The sequence below is a fragment of the Argentina silus genome, assembly GCF_951799395.1.
Source record: "Argentina silus genome assembly, chromosome: X".
In the NCBI taxonomy this organism is placed as follows: domain Eukaryota; kingdom Metazoa; phylum Chordata; class Actinopteri; order Argentiniformes; family Argentinidae; genus Argentina; species Argentina silus.
The window spans coordinates 14287424-14314605 of NC_139653.1; the positions used below are offsets into that span (position 1 = coordinate 14287424).

Here is a 27182-nt window from a genome sequence, read left to right on the forward strand (position 1 = left end):
TTGTGTTTGATGGTTTTTATTGTTTCACAGTAAATGAATGGAGATGTGAGCTTCAGCTGAGCTCTGTTGCCAAGTCAGTCAACCAGTGCCTAACTACAATTATTCTACTTATTCCAGGGCAAAATATCTCATGGAAGTCCAATTTCAGTTTTGCATACACACTTCAATTACATACAATACAACATTCTCAAAAGAAATCCATTTGGTAGGTTGACATCAAATGAATCATAATGCGTGACAGTACTGTACTGTAGGTTGCTCAATTTCTCCATACAAGCCCAGATTGGTTAGACATGAGTGTTTTTTTGGGTGGGGGGAGCGGGAGGGGGGATTTAAGTTCCTGAGAGCACAGATTTCCATATAAATATTGGATAAGCATCATAGCTGACATTTTTACAAACCAAAATATTTCAGAACTCATATAGGATATAGGACAACCGGTTAGCAAACTGGCCATGTAGCATTATAGATATCCGTTTGCTAGATATTCCAACAGCATGGATATGCATACAGTAACTAGATATGATGTAGGTATAGGTGTGATGATTATGAAACAAAACATACAGAGTTATTGTAGGCTATGGAATGCAATACAAAATTAAATAACATTACATAGAATAGAATATGTTATTATGTCAATAGCAACTGTACACAAGCACAATACAATAAAAAAAACACAAACGTAACATGTCTTTTGATATTAAATACCCCTGTAAAAACATCTAGCTCTATAAAATCTAATGTGATCTACAGCTTTGATTAGTTAAAGAGCCGATGTGTGTGTGTGTGTGTGTGTGTGTGTGTGTGTGTGTGTGTGTGTGTGTGTGTGTATGTGTGTGTGTGTGTGTGTGTGTGTGTGTGTGTGTGTGTGTGTGTGTGTGTGTGTGTGTGTGTGCAATAATAACAAGGAGGTAACAAGGAGGTGTTGCAATATAAAAGTTGATTATGAAAAGTCTGCAAATGCAACTACGGCTCATAATGAAATCCCTATGGAGTGGGCAGAGGAGCCAAACGAATCTGCTAAAGGAATCTATTAAGTCATCTTTAATCTTCATGACCGACTACGCCACAGCAAAGTGTTCGGGAAACCATTGAAATTGGTTCTACAGTTAAAGCATGTCAAAGGCACTCATGGTGTAACAGTAGATGAGGCAGACTAACAGTGACAAGCACTTGAAGGTTGAAGGTTGAAACGTCACATGCCATAAACATACAGTATATGACTCAAAATGTGTAGTTATCATTGTAAATTAAATAAGACAAACAACCAATACTGATTCAACAAGACATTGATGGGTAGATAAAGATACAGTAGAGTTCATTTCAAACACTACTGACGGCCAAAGCAGTGTTTAACAAAACAAAAACAGAACAGCAACTGTTAACTGCATGAAGAGTGAATCCACTCATTTTTTCCCCCCCAGACAAACATGCTGTTCTCTTTAGGAGCTGAGAAAGGCAGCCTGTGGTCACTGCTACATTGCCTGGAGGAGGTTTTGCACTGGTAGTAAAAGCTGTTGTGTGCCTGAGTTAAGGTCCTTCTTTATTTATTTCTATCTTTTTCTCCTTTTTTCTCTCTCTCTTCCTCTCTTATTGTCTGAAGGCAGTCCACTCACTTTCCCTCTATTTGGCTCTTCCTTCTCTTTCACTTTCTCTTTTCTCTCTCTCTCACTCTCTCTCTCTCTGTGACATCCCCAGGCCTAGTTGGTGATCCCCATCACTTACAGTTCTAGAGTGTCTCTCTGCACAGCCCATGTTAACCCCAACCCTAACCCTAATCCAAACAGACCTAATTAAAAGGCTTTTTATACGATCCCAAACCCTGCCTGCCTGCCTGCCTGCCTCCCTGCCTCCCTGCCTGCCTGCCTGCCTGCCTGCCTGCCTGCCTGCCTGCCTGCCTGCCTGCCTGCCTGCCTGCCTGCCTGCCTGCCTGCCTGCCTGCCTGCCTGCCTGCCTGCCACAAAGCTGTGGCTTTACAACCCAGTTTGCTTTCACTCCCACTGAAAAGGCCTGAGAGAGGAAAACTGCACTGGCAAATATCAGATAAACTAATGCAACTGCAACTACAACTGCATCAAGTGAATGAAGGCCTTTTCTTATTAGGAACCTACGATGTCATCAATTGTCTCCAAACTATGCATACTATAAAAAGGTCAACCTAAAAAATGCCAAGATTTGACGATTCCTCAGGTGAAAAATGTGTGTTCTACATGATACTCAATAATAAGAAATATGCAACCATTACAGCCTTGAATAAATTAACATGCAGCATATACATTGCATATGACAAATAAGCACCATAAGCTTTAGAATTCAGTTACTGGAAAGCATCCAGTAAAAAGCGTTACAAGTTAGATTTTCGTGGCGGGTATATAAAAACAATATCTCTAAAGCCAATTTAAGACAGATTAACACAATATGTCAAATTTCAGAACACTGATGTTCGCTAGATAAAGTGCATCATTCTATGAAAATGATTTGACCTCTTGTAACAGTAATTTCAAAACAGAGGAAAAAGCTAAATAAACTGTATGGTTTGTCTCTCTATAATTTCTACTGTAGTTTTATGATAATTACTTAGTAAGCATATGACAACACCTGAACAATAATAGAATATCTAGTCAATTGTAAAACCTAACAAAAAGATGAATGACCATACGCAACACTATGAGGTTGTTGTAACAGCATACAGTATTAAATACAGAAGCACTAATATTGAAATAATGCATATATAAAAGACACCCATCCATGATAGGTAGAAATGGCCTCTAATAGTTGATACAGGGTCAGATATTATTAAATCCACTTAATGATTGAGGTTTAGTATGGAGGTTAAATAATCTGATCCTATATGGATAGGTCGAAAGGCAACTATCTTGAGGCACACAATCTTGAGACACGTCCTCAGCCAGTCAAACAGATAATATAGAACATATTTAATCTCAACTCTTTTAGCTTTACTTTCCCCTCTTTGGAGAACACAGAGTCATGGACAGGTCACAACATTTCACTGTCAACAGGTCAGTGAAATTAACTTCACCATCACATCAAACTAACCTCAGTGATATTACTAGTCATCCACATTCATAAACTAGTAAAAATTCTGTAGTTGTTTAAATCCATATGTTTTAATTTAGTTTTGAGTGAAACTCAAGTCACTTGGTTGTCATAGTGACAACTGTTTCAGTCTAATTTTCTATTGGCTGTTGGGGTTGGTGGGGGGTTAGGTCCATGTGGTAGTCTCTTCTGTGGTATGTTGTGGCTAGCGTAGTCCAGAGCGGTCTAAGCGGTGGACAGATGCCATTTTGTGAGTTCCCTGGTGTTGTGGGAAAGGGCCCTGGACCCACAGACCCCAGCCTGCCCTGAGCAGTCTCTGGGCCCAATCTGAGCCAAGGCCCTGGGCTTGGCTAGACAAAGTTATTGGTGATCTGCCTCTGGTGCTCAAACAAGTCCTCAATCTCTGCACTGTATGCATCCCCTGTTAAAGAAACAACACATTAGAGATAGTTATATAGTAGGGCCTCCCTTTGCTCTCAAAACAGCCTCAATTCTTCATGGCACTGATTCCACAAGATGTTGGAAACATTCCTTTGAGATTCTGGTCCATGATGACATGATTGCATCACGCAATTCCTGCAGATTTTTCAGGTGCACTTTCAAGCTGTGAATCTCCCGTTCTACCACATCCCAAAGGTGTTCTATTGGATTTAGATCCAGTGACTGGGAAGGCCACTGAAGAACACTGAACTCATTGTCATGTTCATGAAACGACTTTTGCTTTGTGACATGGTACATTATCATGCTGGAAGTAGCTATTAGAAGATGGGTAAATTGTGGCCATGAAGGGATGCACATGGTCAGCAACAATACTCAAATAGGCTGTGGCATTCAAGCCATGATTGGTATTAACGGGCCCAAAGTGTGCCAAGAAAACATTCCCCACACCATTACACCACCTCCACCATGAGAAAGTGTACAGGTGTTCCTAATAAAGTGTTCAGTGAGTGTGTATATATATATATATATATATATATATATATATAGAGAGAGCGAGAGAGCGAGCGAGAGAGAGAGAGAGAGAGAGAGAGAGAGAGAGATAGATGTCAGTGGGTTTTTTCCTTACCTGCATGACATCCATACATGTAGGCTCTGTTTCCGTCATATTTGCATCGACACCTCATCACATTGTTCATGAAGTCCGACTCAGCCATGTCCAACGAGGGGTTAACTTCCACCTGCAGAGGGAGAGAGCAAGAGAATACTTTTATTAATACTTAATAACCCTTGACCACACATTCAGTCATCGTATTACAATGTCATTACAATGTTATTACTGTGTTATCGAGTATATGAAAGATGTGCATGACCTCTTGACACACAGCTGTTTGCTCCATCCCCACCACAGGCTTGTTTATTAGAAAAGAGAGGGAGTTTATCACTTCATTGTTCGCCCATCAGATCCGAGTGAACTGGCCAGATGCGAGTAATGATACAGTAATATGTGCATTGTGCTGCACTGTCCACACACTGCCAAAGTCATTTAAAATAAAGATCAGTTGGATGTAAAATTGTTAGATGGGACTTTTATTAAAAGGCAGTCGTGGCTGGTATTGTTTTTCTAGACCGTCTCATTCTCATCCATAAAAAGCTGGGCGACTTTTCCATATTGAATGTACATGTGAGTTACATTCTAATGGTACACTTGGTCAGAAGAACATTCCGTAGTTGAACTACTGTTTGTTCTATTGTCAGACGCACCATGAAGGAGAGGCTGGGACACGTTTCTATATCTTTAGGGGACAACCACCATAAAGGGTTTTATGACTAGAATGGTTACGTCATTTGGCAGCTCGGAACATACTGTATACTGTAGCCTTACTACAGTGGTCACCAACTCTGGTCTGGGTGTGCAGGTTTCTATTCTCAACCAGCACTACCACAAGCTGCTCATCAGTAGCTTCATTCATTGGCATGTTCAGTTCTAGTCTGGATAGTTGAACAGAACTTACAGAGTGACATAAGCATGTCTTTGTCTACAGTACAGTAAGTGGTTGTAATGGGCCCTATTCTGAGCACTGCCATATTCTAATGGGTTGTTACGTCCAGTGGAGTTTCGTAAGTGCTTATCCAAACTTTCTGCTAATCCAACAGAGTGATAATACCAAGGAACCATTTTCCTCAATAGCTGCTCTGTAAACTACTACACCCACTTTAAATACAGGTTACAGCCGGCTACACAGGAAAGCAACTAAAACTAAACAAAAAAAAAACACACAAATATCTTAGTGAATGCACAAAAACTATCCCTTGCAACTTTTTTCTCCTGCTAAATTACAGTGTTGGACCTCTCTGTACGCCTGTCGCTGTGGACCAGTGTACCATGGAATGTGTTACAGAGTGAGAAAGTGCCTGTAAAAACAGGGAAGGAGGAATTCCTTGGTGGCAAATTAGGCATTCCTAATGGAGGGAGGACTTGCTGCTGTTTGCTCTAACAGCAGGGAACAGTTAATTTGGGTAATTGGACCATTTAATGAACACTGGGTGGTTCGAGGACAGGACTTCTAGATCTTTCCCAGACTTCAAGGACGGAAAGCGGTAGTGTGTGTCCTCACCTCTCACCTCACCTTGTGTGACTGTCTGTCTGTCTGTCTGTCTGTCTGTCTGTCTGTCTGTCTGTCTGTCTGTCTGTGTCTGTCTGTGTGTGTCTGTCTGTGTGTGTGTGTGTGTGTGTGTCTGTCTGTCTGTCTGTCTGTCTGTCTGTCTGTCTGTGTCTGTCTGTGTGTGTTTGTCTGTCTGTCTGTGTGTGTCTGTGTCTGTCTGTCTGTCTGTGTGTGTCTGTCTGTCTGTCTGTCTGTCTGTCTGTCTGTCTATGTCTGTCTGTCTGTCTGTGTGTCTGTCTGTCTGTCTGTGTCTGTCTGTCTGTCTGTCGGTCTGTCTGTCTGTCTGTCTGTCTGTCTGTCTGTCTGTCTGTCTGTCTGTCTGTCTGTCTGTCTGTGTCTGTCTGTCTGTCTGTCTGTCTGTCTGTCTGTCTCTCTCTCTCTCTCTCTGTCTCCCTCAATATAGTCACTCTGACCTTTTGCTCCTCTCTCCTCTCCCTTCTTGCTCCTCTCTCTTCCTCTCCATCTTCTCTCCTCTCCTCCTCCGCATAGTGCATAGCTGTGGCAAGTTGCTGCTTTGTAATTATGCCCTGCTCAACATGCCTAAAATACATGTAGTGTGTGTGTGTGTGTGTGTGTGTGTGTGTGTGTGTGTGTGTGTGTGTGTGTGTGTGTATCACAGGGACATACTGGGTGAATAAATAAAACAGGCTCTGAAACTCAGAAAAACTGTAATTAACGGAGCGATATTCACTGTAACTTGAAGACTTTTCTCCCATGGATTAGGTAGCAGTAATTAACGGAGCGATATTCACTGTAACTTGAAGACTTTTCTCCCATGGATTAAGTAGCAGTAATTACAAGGAGTGGGTTTCACTGTTTCACCCTATCCCATTGCAAAGTAATTGGTGACATGCTGTGATCTGAGATCGGTGGAATCAGTGCAGTGCGGCATGCTGGGATTAGTAGTCTGAGACAGAGACAGAGGCTAATGGGAGATGGAGTCTTTGATGTGTCCTGAGGTGGTGCCCGCAATAACACGGTTGATTGACATGGGACAGGGTAATGACAGAGCGTTGGGGTGAGGGGGGCCAACATGGCTGTGGTGGATCTGGATGTCTGCTCTTAATTGAGAGGGACACAGTCTGAATGTCTGAGGACCTACTGGATTTCTAAAGGTTCCAAGTGTTAAATAGAGCATATGTTGGAATCTTTTTGATGAAGGTTCTGTTCCCCTGTCCAGTCAGAAATAAACTTCCTATTCTAACTCGGAGTCAGAGTTAAATGTATTTGAATAATATTTAATTGATTGATTGTGATTGATTGAGACTGTTATAGGGAGTAGACACAGGAAGTGACCTCTGACCTGAAAGATGTAGTCCCCTGGACTAACGTCTGTGATGTCGATCCACTGGCAGTCAATGTCATGGCGGTACGTATCCCAGCAACCAATAGAGATGCCCTGCTCTCCCATATTGTAGCAGGAGAAACGCTTGTGAAGTCCTATGAAGATAACCAACATGTTAGAGCAGGAGAAACACTTATGCATTCAATGATCTAGTTCTGAATGTTAATAGCAGGTGGCATTAGATGTTAGGAATGTTGTTAGTAGGTGACATTACCTTCAGGGCAGTATGTATCCTCCAGACAGAAGCTAGCCTTGTGCCCCTCTGCCACCCTGGTGCCATTCAGAGTCAGCAGGTCATAGTGGGTGAACACCTCAATGCTGTGGTAGTGCCTGGTGAAACACAACAGAGTTACAGAATTAGGCTGTGTGTGTGTGTGTGTGTGTGTGTGTGTGTGTGTGTGTGTGTGTGTGTGTGTGTGTGTGTGTGTGTGTGTGTGTGTGTGTGTGTGTGTGTGTGTGTTAGGGGAAATCAGAACAGTAGGTCCCTATGGCCCGTAGCCTAATGACCTCACCTCTAGAATATGAGGCTGGGTGTCACGGTAACACCTCTCACAGAAGCTTGTTTTAGCGCTTGCTTGGTTGCACCACTCACAGCCCTGTTTACCCATTCTGAGTGAATGGAAGGCTTTGAAACACACACACACTCGCATACATCTCTCCTATGTTATTATAAGAGATTAACACAGGTGGGTCTAGCCCTGGTCTACCCGACACCCCTGTCCTCTGTACAACTGCCTGCTTGTGTCATACACAGTGGGTTAGTAGTCATTAACACACACGTGGAGCAGACAGCTAATGAATCTGGAAAGATGACAACACCATGCAGGGACAGACTTGACAAAGAAAACACTGTGGTTCCTTCTTCGCTTATGACGACAGCCAGAAAAGCGCTATCGTCATCTGACAAGAAGTGAGTTCAATTGAGTCGTTGTGGGGGGCGGGGGGGGGGTAGGGTTAGGGTTAGCAGTTCGATGTTTAGTGGAATGAGTAGAGCTGTGGACAATATTTCATGTTTGTCAGACTGAGGTTTCTATGTGTTTCTCTGAGCCAGTCTCTGTACAACCAACATCAACTGAGATGCTGAGGTCACACTTTAACTTCTCACAAATTAAATTAAATTAAACTCAAGGAGCAATTATGCCATAACAGTGCTACAACAGAGTTCTGTGGGGATGTTAGTCAGATGTTCCAGGTGCACCCTCATTCGTAACCTCTTACGTTCAGTGATGTACAGCCACAAATGTGATGTAGAGCCAGAAAACCACACTCACCTGCAGTAAGATATTCTAGACCACAGTTTCCACTACCAGCCAATTATACTGATCGACAACCACAACCAACCACAACTATCCACAACCAACCATGACCACGTCTCTACTCTCTACAAACGCCCACAACACATGGTGCAACAACCCACATGCAACCAGCGATGCTAGAGTCATGCTGATGCTATGCAAAAGAAACAGAGTCACATAAATTACAATTCAGCCCCCTTACATTAGCTTTCAAAAATTCCAACTCCCACAACTCCCTGCAGTACCTGTGGCACTGGTGCCAGGTCCAGGACTCTCTAGTGGCTCTGGGGCGGAAGTCTGCTCGTCCCATGTTCATGATGCGGGAGGAGAAGCGGAGGAGACGGCGGTGTCCGTAGGGCCAGTTCATACGGGCGGCCGAGGATGACAGGCAGTTCTCCTCGTTGGCACAGCTCAGCAGGTGCAGAGGGCGGTCCTCCAGGTACGCTGTCTCCTGGACTAGCTGAGCGTCCAACACCAGGTCAGGGGCAGCTACAGGGGTCAGAGGTCAAAGGTAAGCCACGTGCCACAGACTCTTAATTAAGGGCAGGATACACAGGTGTGCTGAGATGACTCACTCTCTGAACAGGTGACCCCAGCGGCCTTATTACCGCCCCCTCGAGGGCAGTGGACATGGTTGTTACGGCGACAGTGTTGGACCGACAGCTCAGTTCCAACACAGTGGGTCCCACTCAGAATCACCTCTGCTGCATTAGGGTCCCCAGCCCAATACCACGTCTCCTACAGAGAGAGAGAGAGGGGGGGGGGGGGGGGGGGGGTTACACAGGTTTGAACAATGGCAAATATTATAAAATAACATTGCCAATATCAAACTTAAACAAAATGCTCAGTGTGAGTCAGGTTCTCACCTGATGTGCTCTGGAGGCGAAGCCCAGCCCGAGCTGTCTACACACCACCATGGCCTCGTTAATGCCCCAGTTCTCACTGCAGACTGCCCCCCAGCGCTTACGGCCTCCCACCTCCATCAACACTTCCACACGCCCCTCGCCTGGCTCCCTGCCTCCTGCCAACCGCACCTGGGGGGAGAAAGAAAAAAAAAACATCAGTAACCATGAATGTATATCTTAATGATGATTTGATGGTCAAACATGCTGAGTGTTGAATGTGTGTCTAACCGTGTTCTCCAGGCCCATCTTGGGAACATTGCAGCGTACTGAGGCATCCTGAGTGTGTTTGAATGTCCACAGAGGAACATCCTGGAAGGAACAGTCTAGGACAGAGCTCTCAGTCCCCCTGCACTGTACACTGTTCATATGGATGGGACCAGTACCTGCAGAGAGAAAGGGTGAGACATGAATACCACACCAAGCAATCTCACATGCATCTCTAATCTGTGTGTTGACACTTACCTAGGACATGATAGTGCAATCACCCTTAAACAGACCTTATCCCCCCCCCCACCCACACACACACACACACACACACACACACACACACACACACACACACACACACACACATACAAAAGTGAAAGTTCTCAGGATGGACGGAGGAGGGGGGTTAAACAGATACTTATATCTGCCATTTGTTTTTTTGTGAACTAAACATGCTTTCCCACCGCAGCTCCACCTCAGCAACAAAAGGTTACTATCTATATCAGGCTGTCTCACTGTCTGCCAGCTCAGTGGTGATAACAGCATCACTGTACTCAGGGATCAGTTACACATCATTACCACCATTTGGTTTTCAACAAAACAAAAACATGGTTAGAAACACACCCTAGGCCAGCACGGCAGACAAGCAGTCTACAGAGGAGAATATGTGGTCACACTTTACTTGTCTCCACATGCTATTGGTTGTATGTACTGTATGTGTACAACAGGATAAACCCAGATACTACAGCAATGTAATGCATGGGTAACTAATCATTACTTTTCTACCACTGTCAATGGAATGATAGGTGTATAAGCGAATACTGAGTTGAGACAATAATGGTCATGAAGACACACTGGGGAAGGCCAGGGAATTGTGTCCTCCACGGTTTACAGACCAAAACAGAAAGGGTAAGTTGGGAAAAAGAAGTCACCACGGAAAAACACACAGATGCAATTCTGACCACAGAATCAGAGAGAGAGGGCAAAGGCAGGAGAGAGGATATTGCAGATTGTAGGTCTATGCTGGTCTAGTTCAGCGTTGGTTATCATAGATTGTAGTCCTGATTCCATATTGGTCACAATGAGTGGGTTCTAGTTCACCCACACTAAACAGGCAAAACAAAAACCACTTCCTTTCACCAAATGTCTCTATCTGTATGTGAAAGGCCACTGGGTAGATCTGAACAGCTACTGTTTAAGTTATCAGGACAAACACGGTTACCACGGTGATGATTTCAAATGCAAAGACACCGGATATGGGAAAAACAGGCGGGTATGAAATGTTTGATCCCAAGGAACTGGTTAAGCGTGCTCGCACACAGACACACACACACACACACACACACACACACACACACACACACACACACACACACACACACATACACACACACACACACATACTACAGGAGATTGTAAACCCCAATGTGGATGTATACCTCACAAAGTAAATGACATAAGCAGAAATACACTAGCTGGGTCAGAATGGGAAATAAACACTGAAGCATTGTCTGTAATTTATCCCACTGATGATGATGATGATGATGATGATGATGATGATGGATGATGTGAGAATTGCAGAAGTTTAGTTTAGGCTGGGCTTACGTTTTTCACATTCACTCTCACTGACGTCACCTTTCCAATGATTAAACCACAAATCTCTAAATCATCTCACATTTCTGAGGTCAACAGCATGAGCATTAAATGTGTACCAAACAAATATAGTATTTACAAGAACCATTTTGAGTAATATATGATGCTATCATTAGACTTAGCACACGCCAATCAGGTGGACAGATACAAATCCAACTTTAAGAGCTGGAAACAGGGTGAGTTCGGTGACATACTTGTTGAGAATAGCACAAATAGTTGGTTAGTGGTTTGAAGGGAAAGCCTAACCTTTTCCTCTCTCTGAAATTAAGCTCCATTTAGAGCACATTAATGGTGTTTTTCTTTCCATGGGACGTCTCAATGTATGCCTCTGATCCTATTTGAGGTCCACAGTCAATCACCAAATAAGCTCTTTCCCTGCGCCAAACCTGAGCAGTAAAATCCTATAGGTCTGCCTATGCATTTGTCAGAGAGACTCTCTGACATTTCACTGTCACGTTGACTCAGTCGGCTTTGCCTCAGTTGAGCTTTTAGGGCTAGTTGACGTCAGCTATTTGACATATCTGTGTGTGTGTGTGGCAGCCAGTGTGTGTTAGAGTGGCAGCCAATCTTTCACGCTCTTTCTGCCCAGCCATCCTGATAGTCAGTCATCTACAACCACTATCACAACTACTATATCACTATAGACCCTTTTCATCCCCCTGGGGGTTCTGCCACTGGGCGGCCATGTTGCTTTCCGCTGCTGCTTTCTCAAAGCAGGGAAGGATTATCACCATGTATGCGCATCACAAGCCATGAGGCACAGTCACAGACCTTTGAATGGATTAAAGATATGATATCTTTCACAGGCTAGATCTAAATGGCCTTATGTAACTGCTACACAAAAACATCTCTCACAAGACAGGAATCACCCTCACACCCACACAAGGCACGGGCAGAGAAAAAAGAAAGTTACTTTCACTATGTGTTTGTTGCTCCTAAATGGTCTTTATATGAATTTAATGATTACAAAATCTGTATTTTCTTCTAAATCTGATAAACTCAAAGAAGAAAAACAAAAGAAGAGCTTTTGTGCTTATTGTATAAAAAACTACACAAAAACACCAGTAACTCCCATTTCCTATTCTCTGTCTGTCTGTCTGTCTGTCTGTCTGTCTGTCTGTCTGTCTGTCTGTCTGTCTGTCCGTCCGTCCGTCCGTCCGTCTGTCTGTCTGTCTGTCTTTCTGTCTCAGTAAGAGTGTTCTCTCATCTAGATTCTAATATAAGCCTTTCCCAACACCATATATGTTTATGTGGCCTCAAGAGTACAGGGAAAATTATATGTGACAGTAAAATGTCTAAAACACAGCACGTTATAGAGAGGCGGCAGTAGGAGTCTTTGATGTCCACATTGGTCCAGCTTTCGGAGCTGGCTTTAGGAAAGTGTCTACACAGTGTGTGTGTGTGTGTGTGTGTGTGTGTGTGTGTGTGTGTGTGTGTGTGTGTGTGTGTGTGTGTGTGTGCTTCCACTCAGGAAGCAGTATAACAAATGTGTGTTTACAGGAAGGAGCAAGTCGTTATCGTTATGCTACAGCTCTGAGAAGTTCATAATGCTCACAGACACACACATATGCACACACACATGCACACACATGCACACACACACACACACACACACACACAGGCACACACATACAGGCACACACACACAGACAGACACACACACACATACACACACACACACACACACACACACACACACAGTGTGGGGTGTTACCTAGCTCTGTGGTTAGATAAGGGGAAATATGAACTTATTTTGAGAGAAAATTAAAAGGTTTTTTACCCCTCCCTGACAATTACAACACCTCCTTGTGTAACAGCCCAGACTGAAGGCTGGGGTCAGGGTAACTCAGTGATGTGGCCGTGTGGTTACAGTACAGTACTGTAGGTGCTAGGCTCTGACTGAGACCAAAGGATGTTGAGGTTAGAGTGTGGAGGATGCTGGGAGCTGTACTGCTCTAGTAATCTTGCATTGAAACCGGTAGGCTACTAGTACAGCTCAGCAGATGTATATGCAAGGTAGCTACAGCACATGACATCATCTTATGAAAAACAGTCTGATAGAACATATATATTATAAAACGCATTGATCAAATCATGCTCTGTGATTGGCCGAGAAGCATTCCAGCCGTTCCGATATCCATGATATCAGCAAGGCTACCTCATCGCTTTCACTTGCAAAATGTATACAAACGCCATAAACACTCTTCAGAATATTGTAGCTTTTTAAAACCTTTTTTTTTTTTCAATAATGAAAACATTGCTAGACCAATGGAAGGATTCTGACAATAATGGATAATTCATGGTTGTTTTTGTCATCCTTATGCTGCTACACTCCTCAAAAACCAAACTGGCTAGCTAGCTTTTATAAGCCAGCCAGGGACTATAGAGATTTGTTTACTGGGTTGCCATGCCAATCATATTAGACCATACACTCCGGAACTAACAACCAACCTGCATCCCTAACTATGGTTATTGGTTTATGAACTACTTTTATAAACCAATACAATATAGGCCTATCATGAAAAAAAACCACTAGCACCATTGCTTGTTGCTCGTTGTATAAAGGCAATAACACACACAAGGGTGTGCTATAGCTAGGATATCAGAACAGCTGTGATGGTCGACCCCATCACAGCCGTTCCAATATCCACAAAATAGCACACCCTCTTGTGTATTATCACTTAAATAACATCCTCTGTACGATCAGTTATACAGCTATACTAGCAAAAGATCGGTTAATATTTCATCTTTATCAGCAGAGACTCTCCACCCAGTCCCACCCAGGGGAAGAGTTCTCACACCTCTAACTGAGGTGGGAACACCAATTACACAGCTGGTGCCTTGGCTGGGATAGAGTCTGCATCTCATATCAGGAAACTAAACTCATTTTAGATCTGCTGCCTAAATATATGGGAGAGTCTACTGAAAGTGAGATGTAAGCCTTGTCATGTCTAGTGAAGGTTAACACTATAGCCTACAATCAACAGTGAGCCCAAACTCTCAATGCCAAAGTAAATGGGTATACCTTGATGTGTGTGTGTGTGTGTGTGTGTGTGTGTGTGTGTGTGTGTGTGTGTGTGTGTGTGTGTGTGTGTGTGTGTGTGTGTGTGTGTGTGTGTGTGTGTGTGTGTGTGTTGTGTGTGTTTGTGTTTGTAGTGTTTGGGCAGCTGGAGGTTCAGTGTAGGGCTCATATCACAGCTGAGGAAAACAGGCTTGGAAAGAGGCCAAGCGGGACCTTCAAATAAATGGTATCAACACATTCACAGCTCTACAGAGAGAGAAAGAGAGAGAGAGAGACACACACACATTCTCAGACCATTCAGCACCAGACGGGCGTAGAGTCTTAGATAAGCAAGGCTGTAAAGTCCCTCTGACTTATGTGGAATCTAAAACAGTCTGAAGACAGGCTCCTGAGTGAGCACGCCCTTGGACTCTGCCCAGAGTCACTGATCCTTGGGTTGGTCAACATGGACAACGATCCATGTCCTTGTATTTATATATAAGCATTCAGTTCATATCAGTAAACACAACCTAATGTTTGCCCCCATTTGGGACCTTCTGAATCAGGCACAGGAAAAGTTGCAGCAACAGCAATTGGCTCATGTGTCTTTGATGCCCACGTGTCTTCTCACCTTGTCCATGTAAGAAAAAGAGAGAGAGAGAGAGAGAGAGAGAGAGAGAGAGAGAGAGAGAGAGAGAGAGAGAGACAGAGAGAGAGAGAGAGAGAGAGAGAGAGAGAGAGAGAGAGAGAGAGAGAGAAGATAGGGGACACAGAAAAAGGAGCAGAGAGATAGATAACTAGTCTCACCTTGTCCCATGTAAGCTCCAGTCAGGGCCTCCTTGGCTGTTCCGAAACCCAGCTCCCTGCACGCCACGCTGGCTGAAACCCTGTCCCACAGGTGGTCTACGATGGTGCCCCACTTCCCTTCCTTCAGCACCTCCACACGGCCCTCCCCCAGCCTAGGTCCTGCCTTCAGACGCACGGGCTAGAGAGTACATGGAAGGAGGGTGGAGGTAAGGAGGGTGGGGGGCGGGGGAGGGGGGGTGGTGGGGTTTTATCAGCATCATCAACTTATACAGAAAAGGTCCAAACTATTTCACAATCTTGCTTCAGCTGTGTGATAATGGGTACTTACCACAGCAGGGTTGGGGGCCTGGGGGCGTCCCCCTGAGGATATACGTGAGAATTGGGGTCCTGGTACACACCGAGCCACCGCGTGTCTCCCACTCTTACAAGGGGCGGGACTGCGGGGGATTGACAGCTGAGCATGGCACTCTGATAGGCTGGTCTCAGAGCCCAGGCAGTGCACCTTCTCTACCCAGAATCCCTTCTTCTGCGCCATGATGCTCAGCCTGGGAAGGACATAAGAGGTCTTAGAAGGCTTATAGCACATGGTCTGCTCATGAAATGCTTATAAGGCATTATTCAATATCTTGATTACCATTAGTAATCATTGAATATCTTTCTTGCATTGCATGCACTTAACCTAGAACCTTTTATTCAGATCATAATGATTGAATAAATACAGAAAAAACACAACATGCAACAAATATGCTAACATATAGAATAGAGAAAGAAAGGAATTATATGTGTTACCTTGTGGAGGGATCTGCAACCTTTGTGTCCCATATTTTCCTGTAAAAGAACATAAAAGTAGAAAAGGGATGTTACCATCTCCGTATATTTGTAGAGCTTTGTGACACACCTATCGTGCTGTGAGGTGAGGTGACTAATGTTCCCCCACAGAGACACAGTGGCTGTAGTAGGATCCTGTCTGATGTTTGTTTAACAGGGTCCATATGCCACACAGGAGGTGCTACATGTCGATGCCATATACCAGGGTCACACACACACACACACACACACACACACACACACACACACACACACACACACACACACACACACACACACACACACACACACACACACACACACTGTTTATCAGGGCCATAGTGTTGTGTGTGGGTTGATGGTAACTGCAGAGTTTGGTATAGTTGTGGTGATGAGTGATGTAGTAAGAACTCATTGTTCTTGTTCTTTCTGACCAAGTCCACTTCCCGTCTCTTGCTTTTATGTTGAGTATATTTGCATCTGGAATGTCTAGACTGGCTCCCTATATGTGTATGTTTAGAATGAGTGGTCAGTTTAGGTACCGTAAACCAGGCTCAAGGGGGAAAACAATGCTGACTGCTTCCAGTGTCAGATTAGAGTGGGGGTGATGGTACCAAGACAAGGACTTCTTTTCTTAGTTGACATTTTCAAGATATTTTATACTAGAGCTGCTACCCTTCCTTGCAAATAGGTCCTCGGACCTCAGTGGCACTTCCGGAACAAATTAAGGTAAAAAATAAATGTAAGTGCCCTGTATAAGTAATGGGACAGTGAAGCTGAAATCAAACAGTTACTATGAGTTTAAGGTAGAGATTCTCAGCTTCACCAGAGAATATGCCCAGCATCTGGTGGGGTCAGTGGGTCGCAGACTTCAGGCAGTTATTGCATGCAAAGGATTATTGACCAAATATCAAACATGAGTGCCTGATTTGGACATTCGATAAATCTGTTCCATTACTTGGGTATCCTGAAATAGGGGGACTATGCATAAAAAGTGGTGAAACCAATATGTACACCAATATCATCAAATAAAAGCTAATTTAACCTCAGTTTTAACCAAACGTTTGGAGTGTAGAGCTGAAAGAAGAAAAAAGCTTCACTGTCCCATTACTTATGCAGGGCACTGTATAAACATCACTTGCAGCAGAACTAAGATTTGTGAGTAGCTGAAGAACAATGTTTCAACCAAAGAAAAAAGACATGACATTTTGAAACTGCTCCTTATGTAACCACACATACCGGTAAGCTATATAAAACCATGCCATTGAATGGTTACAAACGCCATTGCTGGGAAATCAGAGTTTGACCAAGCACACACACACATACACAAACAAACACTCAGAGCGAGGGCACACACTCCCCTTTCGCTGGTCAGCACGTCCGAGAAATGAAAGAACCAAAAGAACGTTGATTCATAAAACAGTTGTGTCTACCGGAAAGGTTCAAAGGAGAGTCATCCCCTGGCATCCCCACACAGGCGAAACCAAGATGCCCTCAAGCCTGCCTAAAACATACACACACACACACACACACACACACACACACACACACACACACACACACACACACACACACACACACATACAGAATGTCAGCTGCCCCAAATACCCAGTGCTGACCCGAAAGGAGCACCCTAACACACACTTGTTTCAGAACACGCTTCCAGAACCCCCTCCCTGTGAAGGACACCCTCACTGCACCTTCACACACACACACACACACATACACACACACACACACACACACACACATACACACACACACACACACACACACACACACACACATACATACACACACACACACACACACACACACACACATACACACACACACACACACACACACACACACAACTCAGTCCATTGCACTTAGGGAAACAAACATGTCTACGGATATTCACAGGCAGCTAAATATTTTGATTTCTAATATAAAACTACAGACATTCCTGCCTGGCTAGTCACACAATCTACAAACAAACTAGCTGAGGATGTTGGAATCAAGGGTGACATTGTCATTGCCTTGACGTTATATAGATGCTACAGTGAACCACGGGTGTACAGTAAGTGGCTGCAAATTGTTTTGCTAAATAATACAATTATGTGTTTCCTGACGTGGAAAGTAGTCTAATCTAATGGGCAAGGAGCGACTTCCACATTTTTGGTTTTACTTACAGTAGCTACTGACACCAGCTGCTAAAATAAGCCTTTTTATAATCAAAAGCCTTAGGTGAGTGAATGGACCCAAGGTAGTGCACATATTTTCATTCAAAAATAACCTAAAATTAACATCAACCCAAGTTATTGAGTTATGGAGGACTTTGAAGTGATGTTTACATATTTCCATACTGTCAAAAGACCCAAAACCAGTTGCCCTCAGTTTAAACATTAACACAGACGTATAGAAAATATAGTTTGACTCAAAAAGTCAAACTCTGGATGAATAATCTTTTTAAGACTCCAAATCTTAAATTCAGCACTTGTTCCTTACTGAGACTTAAATTACACTCATAAAATATCTTGGATGTGTCTACCATGTGGCTCTGTCGTAACTTGTCCTCTCAAAGAATAGACAGAAGAGTTACACTCATGTACACAGTCATACACACACACACACACACACACACACACACACAAAAACACTTCACCACGAGGCGAGAATGTCTGTGACATGATTGTGACCACAGGGATGCTCTCTCACCAGAAACTCACTTTGACAATGAGATAATGAGCCTCTGAGATGGGAGGAATATTCACAAACCATAATCAAGAGTGATGACATTGTCTACTCTAAGGTGCAACATTTGGTCGAATTACTGTGTATTTGGTTGAACTTTTGGTAACCTTAACCTCAGCATCCATGAAGCCCACGGTCTAATTCTCCTAATTCCTATTTTGCAAAACAACAGAGATGCTGAAAACAGGTGGGAGCTCACTAAGAGAATGAAACCCTGCTGTGTTCCTCAGACTGCACCTCACCCCACTCACTAAGAGAATGGAACCATGCTGTGTTCCTCAGACTGCACCTCACCCCACTCACTAAGAGAATGAAACCATGCTGTGTTCCTCAGACTGCACCTCACCCCACTCACTAAGAGAATGGAACCATGCTGTGTTCCTCAGACTGCACCTCACCCCACTCACTAAGAGAATGAAACCCTGCTGTGTTCCTCAGACTGCACCTCACCCCACTCACTAAGAGAATGGAACCATGCTGTGTTCCTCAGACTGCACCTCACCCCACTCACTAAGAGAATGAAACCCTGCTGTGTTCCTCAGACTGCACCTCACCCCACTCACTAAGAGAATGGAACCATGCTGTGTTCCTCAGACTGCACCTCACCCCACTCACTAAGAGAATGGAACCATGCTGTGTTCCTCAGACTGCACCTCACCCCACTCACTAAGAGAATGAAACCATGCTGTGTTCCTCAGACTGCACCTCACCCCACTCACTAAGAGAATGGAACCATGCTGTGTTCCTCAGACTGCACCTCACCCCACTCACTAAGAGAATGGAACCATGCTGTGTTCCTCAGACTGCACCTCACCCCACTCTGTAGTGGTCTGTTTGAATGTGTTTAACACGGAGACGACGGAAACAGAGCCTACATGTATGGATGTCATGCAGGTAAGGAATAAAAACACTGACATCTATCTCTCTCTCTCTCTCTCTCTCTCTCTCTCTCTCTCTCTCTCTCTCTCTCTCTCTCTCTCTCTCTCTCTCTCTCTCTCACAGTAGTCAGCCTGTATAATTAGGGAGGGAGTTCCACCCCTCGTTTACCAACCCAAAGAGCCAGAGAGAGAGAGAGAAGGAGAAAGAGGCTAATGATAGGGAGTCCCACCCTCCTGTTAAAGCACAACAATCAACCCGCTGTTCTGTTTCAGCCCTGTCACACTCTCTTTCTTTCCTTCTCTCTCTCTGTATCCTGAATGCTCTTCTCCCTCTCCCTCCCTTGTTATTGTACTCTCAGTTGTTGTACTCTCAGTTATTGTACTCTCAGTTATTGTACTCTCAGTTATTGTACTCTCAGTTGTTGTACTCTCAGTTGTTGTACTCACTGGTTCTTTCTCTCTATCCTCTATCCACCTTACTCTCTATCTCTCAGTGTTGTATTGTAACTGGCTGTTGTTAGGGTTATGTACCGATTACGTACCAATAATAGGCAATAACAGGCTAGAATAGATAAAGCTATATATGCAAGAGTGCCATGTATAAAACCAGTTATCTGAAGTTGACAGAGACAAGGACCTCATTTGGTAGAACAGGCACTTATGAAACTCACACAATCCAACCTACTCAGCAACAACTGATATATGAATGTCACCTAGAGCTGGAAAGCCAAATTCAACAAAGTTCCACAAACGCATAAAGAGCTGCTGCCATACATATAGGAATTTAAAAAACGCACAGATAAATTTGAGACAAAATCAACGTCGAGGACCGCGCTCAGACTCACTAAGACTGAATCGGTCACACAAATGTCACCCCGAGAGAGAGAAACCCCCCCCATCTTAAGGAACGTTCAGCTGCAGCATAATTAAACAAAATGGTGGTTTTAACTCCTCCAGTCTCCACGGTGACAGAGACAGACAGACGGTTGCTGACACAGCGGACCACACCAGGGTGCAGCTATAATTGGCCAGTTTTTTCACTTGTGGCAGAAACCCTGGATAGCCTGTGTCCTGCCCCTACACTCTTACTCTCTCTTACTCTCTCTCTCTCTCTTTCACACACACACACACACACACACACACACACACACACACACACACACACACACACACACACACACACACACACACACACACACACACACACACAGCTATAATTGGGGAGTTTTTTTCACTCCACGAGAGAAACCCTGGAGAGCCTCTGTCATGCCCAACCTGTAATTACAGAATCTTCAGAGTCACATCCAAGAGACACAGCCAGGGGACAGGGCCATGGAATGGCCTGACTAGGCTCTCTAAGAATGGACCAGAGATTCAGAGCAAGGTGGAGAAGGGAGGTCACTGTCTGAGCTTGGTCAATTAATGGCAGATCACTCCAGAACATACTGGGCTCTATTTGGTTAAAGGTGCGTTCCTTAACTGGGTCTTAGTGGATTTAACAGTTTTGTTTTTTATTTTTGTCATAGCAAAATGTAGTATTTCAAGTTGCTAATGGGGCACCTTTAAGCTCTGTCTATCTATCTATGATACCCCCATTGCACATGTGGGGAACAAATGATCATACAATTATCAAAAGACCAGGACTGAGCACCATTACAATCCATGAGAAAAACAATAATAACTCAAAATTGCCCTGTACAACTTTGCAGATGATGTGATGGGGTGAAAACAAGCAAGCCATTCTGGGCCACAACAGGCTGCATGGTGTCAAAGCTATAGTCTTCACCAGCAGGCACAACACCAGGTCACACTCAGGACGACCAGACCATACTGAACCAAAACAGAAACAGTAACAGGCACTGCCATCCCAACTGCCTTGTAATTTACCCAGGGAAATCAATATAATGACACAAAACCGGTGGTTTGAATTTTGAAGAACCAGTGGTCTCACATATACTTCACATCAAACTGAGCGAAGGGAGCCACTGGATACATTCACCTCTCTGTTTCTCTTTGATGTGTCTTTGTGGTGGTTTCAGTTTGAGACATTAGAAAGCCCCTATAGTGTGCTGTTCCCTTGACCTCAAATCCCACTGGGCTAGTTAACTGTCTGTAGGCTTCATTCCAAGTCCTTCAGGCCACAGTGACTCTGCCCTCCAGTAATCTGTCTATCCTTGGTGAGAAGCCAAGTTCCACTCTGTTTCAGCAATACTGAGATACCTTTATCATCTACCTGTATATCCCTCTCTCTGTCCCTCACATCTATCCATCTCTCTCTTAATTGATCCATCTGTTTAGGCAGAAATTAGAAAGAAAAGCCATCAACCATTGATGGTGAATATGAACTGTGGTCAAATACTCTGTGATTCATCTACAGTATTTGAGGATCTCCCCTAAAATAGGTGCACCCCACCCCTTACACAAACACAGGCTAAATATATTGTATTGCCATTAAAATATACCATATTTACATTTACATTCATCAGGCCAGTTTCTCCCACTTTCACATGGCACTGCAGTAAAACTTTATTAGGGAGATGAACAGCCAAAAGTGGTAGTAACCTCTAAAGCTGAGCATCTGGAATCTCCAGCAGCACCTTAAGTGTGAAGCAGATGTTGTGGTCTGTCACCAGCAGTTGACTCAAACAAGACTACTGTAGATGCAGCCAAACGGTGGAGTAGGCTTAATACCTAAACTCTGAATCACCAGAGACACAAACTCTAGGAAATAACTCCAGCTGGGTGTCCAGCAGAGGCCATTCATTCACATAATGGGACTGGAATAGGTCTGCTAATATGTGGTCCTGTAGTTACAGAAATGTAGACACACAATGAAACACACACACACGCACGCACGCACGCACGCACGCACGCACACACACACACACACACGTACACAAGCACACACATACACACACTCACACACACACGTACACACGCACACACACACACGCACACACACACACACACACGCACACACGCACACACGCACACACACACACTCATACACACACACAATTCTACAATATGGTAATGTTGGCAGAGCATCAGCAGTATTCTTAGAGCAGCATGTAAAGGTGAGAAGATGAATGCTTGAGTTAACTCCAGCGAGGGAGTCACATCAGAAAGAGGCCTGTTCCACTCTCCAGTACCTGTCTCTGTCCTAGGCCTCAGTATTGATGGGACAGTTAAAGAACAATCTGCAGTGATATTAAAGCTCTTCACAGGAATCTAAAAGTTAAAGTAGGGGTGTTTGTCTGAGGCAGCAGGAGAGGTAGATAGCATCAGAGAGAGAGAGGGGTGGGGGGGGTTGGGAGAGAGCGAACTAGAGAGAGTGAAGGAGAAAGAGATCTCTCTTTATCATCACCCTAGATGGGGGAGGGAGGGGCAGGCTGGGGGAGTAAGATAAGGCAGACAAAAGGCCTCTACTCAGCCTGGGGAGAAGTGACTTAGAGCAACATTAAAACAGCTGTCTCTGTTCTCTTCTCTTTCTTTATTAATTTTACAATGGGATCAATGTAAAATCTGTTGGAAATTCAAACCCGGGTCAATTGCGCAGTTCATAAGACGTAAGAATTTGAGTACAGTACAAGAGGATCAGTAGCGTTGTTTTCGGGCAGGTGAGAAGCAGAGAAGACAGTACTTACTTGTATGTTTTGGCGTTGTGGTGTGCTGCCTCAGGGAAGCCCAGCATCCCACACACCACCCTGCTGCTGTTGAGACTCCAACCCAGGTCACACACCTGCCTCCATCTCCCAGCATGCTTCACTTCCACCACACCCTCTGTGATCAGGGCACGTTTCTTAGTGGCCATAAGGATGGGTCGCAGACGCACCTCCCGGATACGCACCTTACTGGAGCCCTGAGGGAGGAAAGAGAAGGAATCTCTGACTTCTTTGTTCTTTGTATGAAACAACTGTGTTAGCCCACTGAGCTTAAGCCTAGCTCCAGAAGCTAACACACAGATCATCAGATGGGGTAAAAAGTAAATTATCTTCTGTGGTTCACTTAACACTAAGCTACTTATGAGGTTATAGAGTGTTACTGTACTTTATGCTTTAGGCACCACCACAGCCATACCACAAGCTCCAGTCTGGGCTACTGTACCTACCGGGTTATAGAGCTGCTGTCTGGACAGTCTGGGGGTCTCTTGGGGGTGTCCATTCCCCTGATGTCCCTGTCCTGGTGCCCTGCGGCTGGCCAGGATGTTCTGCCACTGAGGTGAGGGGCTGACATTGGTCCTCAGGGCGATGGAGTGGCTCCTGGACCCAGCCTGGTCCAGCCTCCTCTCAGGGCTACACACCACCCCCAGGTCCTCAGAGTGCTTGCAGTCATTGACCCCCCAGCCATTGGACTTACAGTCTTTCAAAGACTTCTCAGAGCCATCACAGCGCACATTGTCCATCCATATGGGGCCTGCAGCAGGGGAAAGAGTCAATCAATCTGATATTAGACAGTGCTTTGTACACTCTAAACAATTACAGTAATCTGGGCCAAAACTCCCTAAAGAGAAAGCCATGGCAATAGGCTATTCTCAAATTGTAAATAAAAAATTGATTTACTGACGTGTGATTAATGTCTTGATAAATGCAGTAATGCATATGAAATCAGATGCAACTGCACTTGGAATACAGTAGTCTGACCTATATATCCAACCACTAATAGGCCTAACACACACATGTTATTATGTACATACCCAATACCCTTAAATCATGGAATCATAGAACACCACCAATTAAAGGAGGCCAAAATTACTCAGCAGTGACTAAGCCATCATGAAGATACAAAGATAACTTATGGGATTCCAGTAGAGTCCTCATTAAGGTTGCCTGGTAGGCTGGCATGGCCATACATATAGGCAGAGAGGGGCATTTGTTTTAGAGTAATGACAGCATTGCTTTGCCAGAATTGTGCTACACTTGCCATGGTTTATGGACATTCTTTATGGCTCCCTTTAAATCCAAATTAAAGAGAAGGGCAAGTGAATGTAAGGAGCGAGTGATAGCACCCAGGCCTGGGATACTGTTGTGAAATATCTATTTACTAACCGCACTACTACACTCAACTCTAAATCAGCCCACCAGTAAAAGTCAAGAGCGAGGTGTTTAGAGACTGTGTGTGGATTTAAGCAGCAGTCCTACAGATGAAGACAGGTAAGATAGAAATGACACAGTAAACAATACACAATGGGCGTCTTCCTGCTTACAGACATCATCATCAACAACAACAAAATAATTTAAATCAGCAATGCAGATGTGATTCAAAGTAAGGCACACAATGTGAAGAGCCAATGAGGGCAGTCTTGACAGATTTGATTCATGTTATTGTTGATGTATTGTAGGCCTACAATATGTAAATTGCCACAAAGTGTAGGGCTTTGATGATGTCATGTTGCTAAGTTTATTTATAAAAGTTCAACAGGTGGCACTGCTTAGGAGTAGGCCTTCTCATTTGTACTCCTCTGCAATTGTAATGGCAGGTCTACTGGGTAGGCCTATTATCTTTTTGAACACTTATGCACGATCAATAATCTCATTTAATCTGATTTCAGAAAAGTGTTTGTTTATGGAACACTCACCGTCTCCTTCCCCATATTTGGCGCTGTGCGCCCACGTAATGCCGGTCTGGAAGCCAAGCTCGCGGCATACCACGTTGGCCAGTTTGATGTCCACCTCATCGTCGCACACGGTACCCCATGTGTTGTTGTGCAGCACCTCCACGCGCCCCTCATTCGGTCCTCGGGCGAAGTTGCCCGCGAGGCGCACCTTGGCGGCTGGCGCGCGAGCGGACCTGCGCGGAGACGAAGATTGGCGAGGTTCCGCGTGAGCGAGGATGGATAGGGAGAGGAGGAGGAGGAGGGGGCTCAAGTAGGGGAGGAAGATGCGCAGCATGGTGTCTATGCACGGAGGGGCGCCTGGGGATGAAGAGAGAAGTCATTAGGAATACATAGTAGATTAGTTGAAATTTTGGGTATTGAGAGTATTTAACACACGTCATCATTCCAATTAGATGTTTAGTAGTAACTAAAGATCCCATAAATGGGCACATAGCCAGTATATATATACACTCACCGAACACTATACTAATATTGGGTAGGGCCTCCCTTTGCTCTCAAAACAGCCTCAATTCTTCGTGGCACTGATTCCACAAGATGATGGAAACATTCCTTTGAGATTCTGGTCCATGATGAAATGATTGTATCACGCAATTCCTGCAGATTTTTCAGGTGCACTTTCAAACTGTGAATCTCCCGTTCTACCACATCCCAAAAGTGTTTTATTGGATTCAGATCCAGTGACTGGGAAGGCCACTGAAAAACGCTGAACTCATTGTCATGTTCAGTTTGAGACGACTTTTGCTTTGTGACATGGTGCATTATCATGCTGGAAGTAGCCATTAGAAGATGGGTAGATTGTGGCCATGAAGGGATGCACATGGTAAGCAACAATACTCAAATAGGCTGTGGCATTCAAGCGATGATTGATTGGTATTAATGGGCCAAAAGTGTGCCAAGAAAACATTCCCCATACCATTACACTACCTCCACCATGAGAAAGTGTACAGGTGTTCCTAATAAAGTGTTCAGTGAGTGTATATAATTTGAGGCAGACATCAGAGAACGAGATGGCCATCCCAAATAGACCAATAGTGACATTATCTGGACAGACTCTGGGCTGTGTTTAGGACAGGTACAGTACAGGACAGGACAGGACAGGTATATGGGAAAGTTGGACATGTAGGTGGACAAGTAGGACAATTAATCAAATAACTCAAATGTATGGATAGACAGTGGCAGTTGGTAAGTACAGCATCAATTCATCTATGTCAAATTCACTATGCAGCACTCTCTCTCTCTCTCTCTCTCTCTCTCTCTCTCTCTCTCTCTCTCTATCTCATCATTTTAATCAACTGAACTCTGATCTGCTCCCCAATGAAATGTTGTTAATCAAATCAGTCATTTGAGCTGCATGGTAGAATGCTGAATCACATTTAGAGATGGTTCCAAGAAACAGTCAAGATGACCTGACAGAGACCATGCAGTCTGATATGAAAATGAGTAGAGGATGATATGAGATATATTACAGGATGCTTACCATTCCATCTCCAACATTCTACCCTATCTTTCTTGTCTGAAATGGTTCCATAGACATCAACATTTGACGCTAAACCACATGGTTGTATTTCACAAATGTAGACATATAATTGGTCTTATAAATATTTCTGTTCTCAGATTCAACCACAAAAGTATGCAAACGTCACCCTGAGGCTACAGGAACATATTTCACCTCTAGACAGACAGACAGGCAGGTTTTTAACTGGAGGTTAACAGTGTCAAAATAGCAGTGTCCGATTGAGTAAATGATATAACTTATACACTGAAATACTGTAGGTCATATTTTACATTGAGTTGCACAACCACCATGAAGTTACATAGATTTTATGTTTCCTGGTGTAGTTACTGTATCTGCATCTAACTACAACAAAGTAACTATACAAGTGGCTATATTAAAGCAGAAGTCAGGTTTTGCATGCAATTCCACAATTTGTTAAACACCTGTTATACATCCAGGGTTGTAGACTAATTAAACCAGAATCTAGCATGTTCCTTGATATATTTGATCTGGGTCTGTGACACTTGACCCTAGTGTTGGTTGGGAGAATGCCAGTGAGTTGGACCAGAAGAGGCAAAGAACCATAGAGAAGCACAGTTACTGTTAAGAATGTAATTCAATTGCCCTAACATGTATGGATATAAAAACCAAAAAGTTGACTCACCTGGCAGACAGCTAGACCCTGCAGTCCTGAACGTCACTGACTGGGAGAGAATGACTGAGTGGAGGAGTGTGCCTACTACATGAGGTCCTTGGACAATCCCTCTCCTTTCCTC

The 27182-nt window shown here is 44.1% G+C and overlaps 1 protein-coding gene across 1 annotated transcript; it reads right to left on the reverse strand.

The window, feature by feature from the left end:
* Positions 1-27127, reverse strand: loxl4 (lysyl oxidase-like 4). Its single transcript, XM_083695088.1, has 15 exons — positions 27071-27127; positions 24873-25208; positions 23406-23710; positions 22942-23156; positions 15663-15701; positions 15202-15418; positions 14874-15051; positions 9434-9588; positions 9167-9334; positions 8876-9038; positions 8546-8789; positions 7220-7335; positions 6964-7100; positions 4124-4235; positions 1-3478 (listed from the first exon to the last, which is right to left on the reverse strand). The coding sequence occupies exons 2-15, from the start codon at positions 25183-25185 to the stop codon at positions 3408-3410; spliced, it is 2433 nt and encodes an 810-aa protein (XP_083551214.1). The 5' UTR covers positions 25186-25208; positions 27071-27127; the 3' UTR covers positions 1-3407.
* Between the last annotated feature and the right edge of the window lie 55 nt (positions 27128-27182).

What these genes read in the sequence shown, in the direction of transcription:
- loxl4 (XM_083695088.1), bottom strand. Translation starts at nt 25,185, where the DNA reads ATGCTGCGCATCTTCCTCCCCTACTTGAGCCCCCTCCTCCTCCTCCTC. An exon ending in TGGAGCTTACATGGGACAAG is followed by an intron (nt 9,589 to 14,873) that starts GTGAGACTAGTT and finishes TTCTCTCTGCAG; the next exon opens with GTACTGGTCCCATCCATATG. An exon ending in AGATGGGCCTGGAGAACACG is followed by an intron (nt 9,335 to 9,433) that starts GTTAGACACACA and finishes TTCTCCCCCCAG; the next exon opens with GTGCGGTTGGCAGGAGGCAG.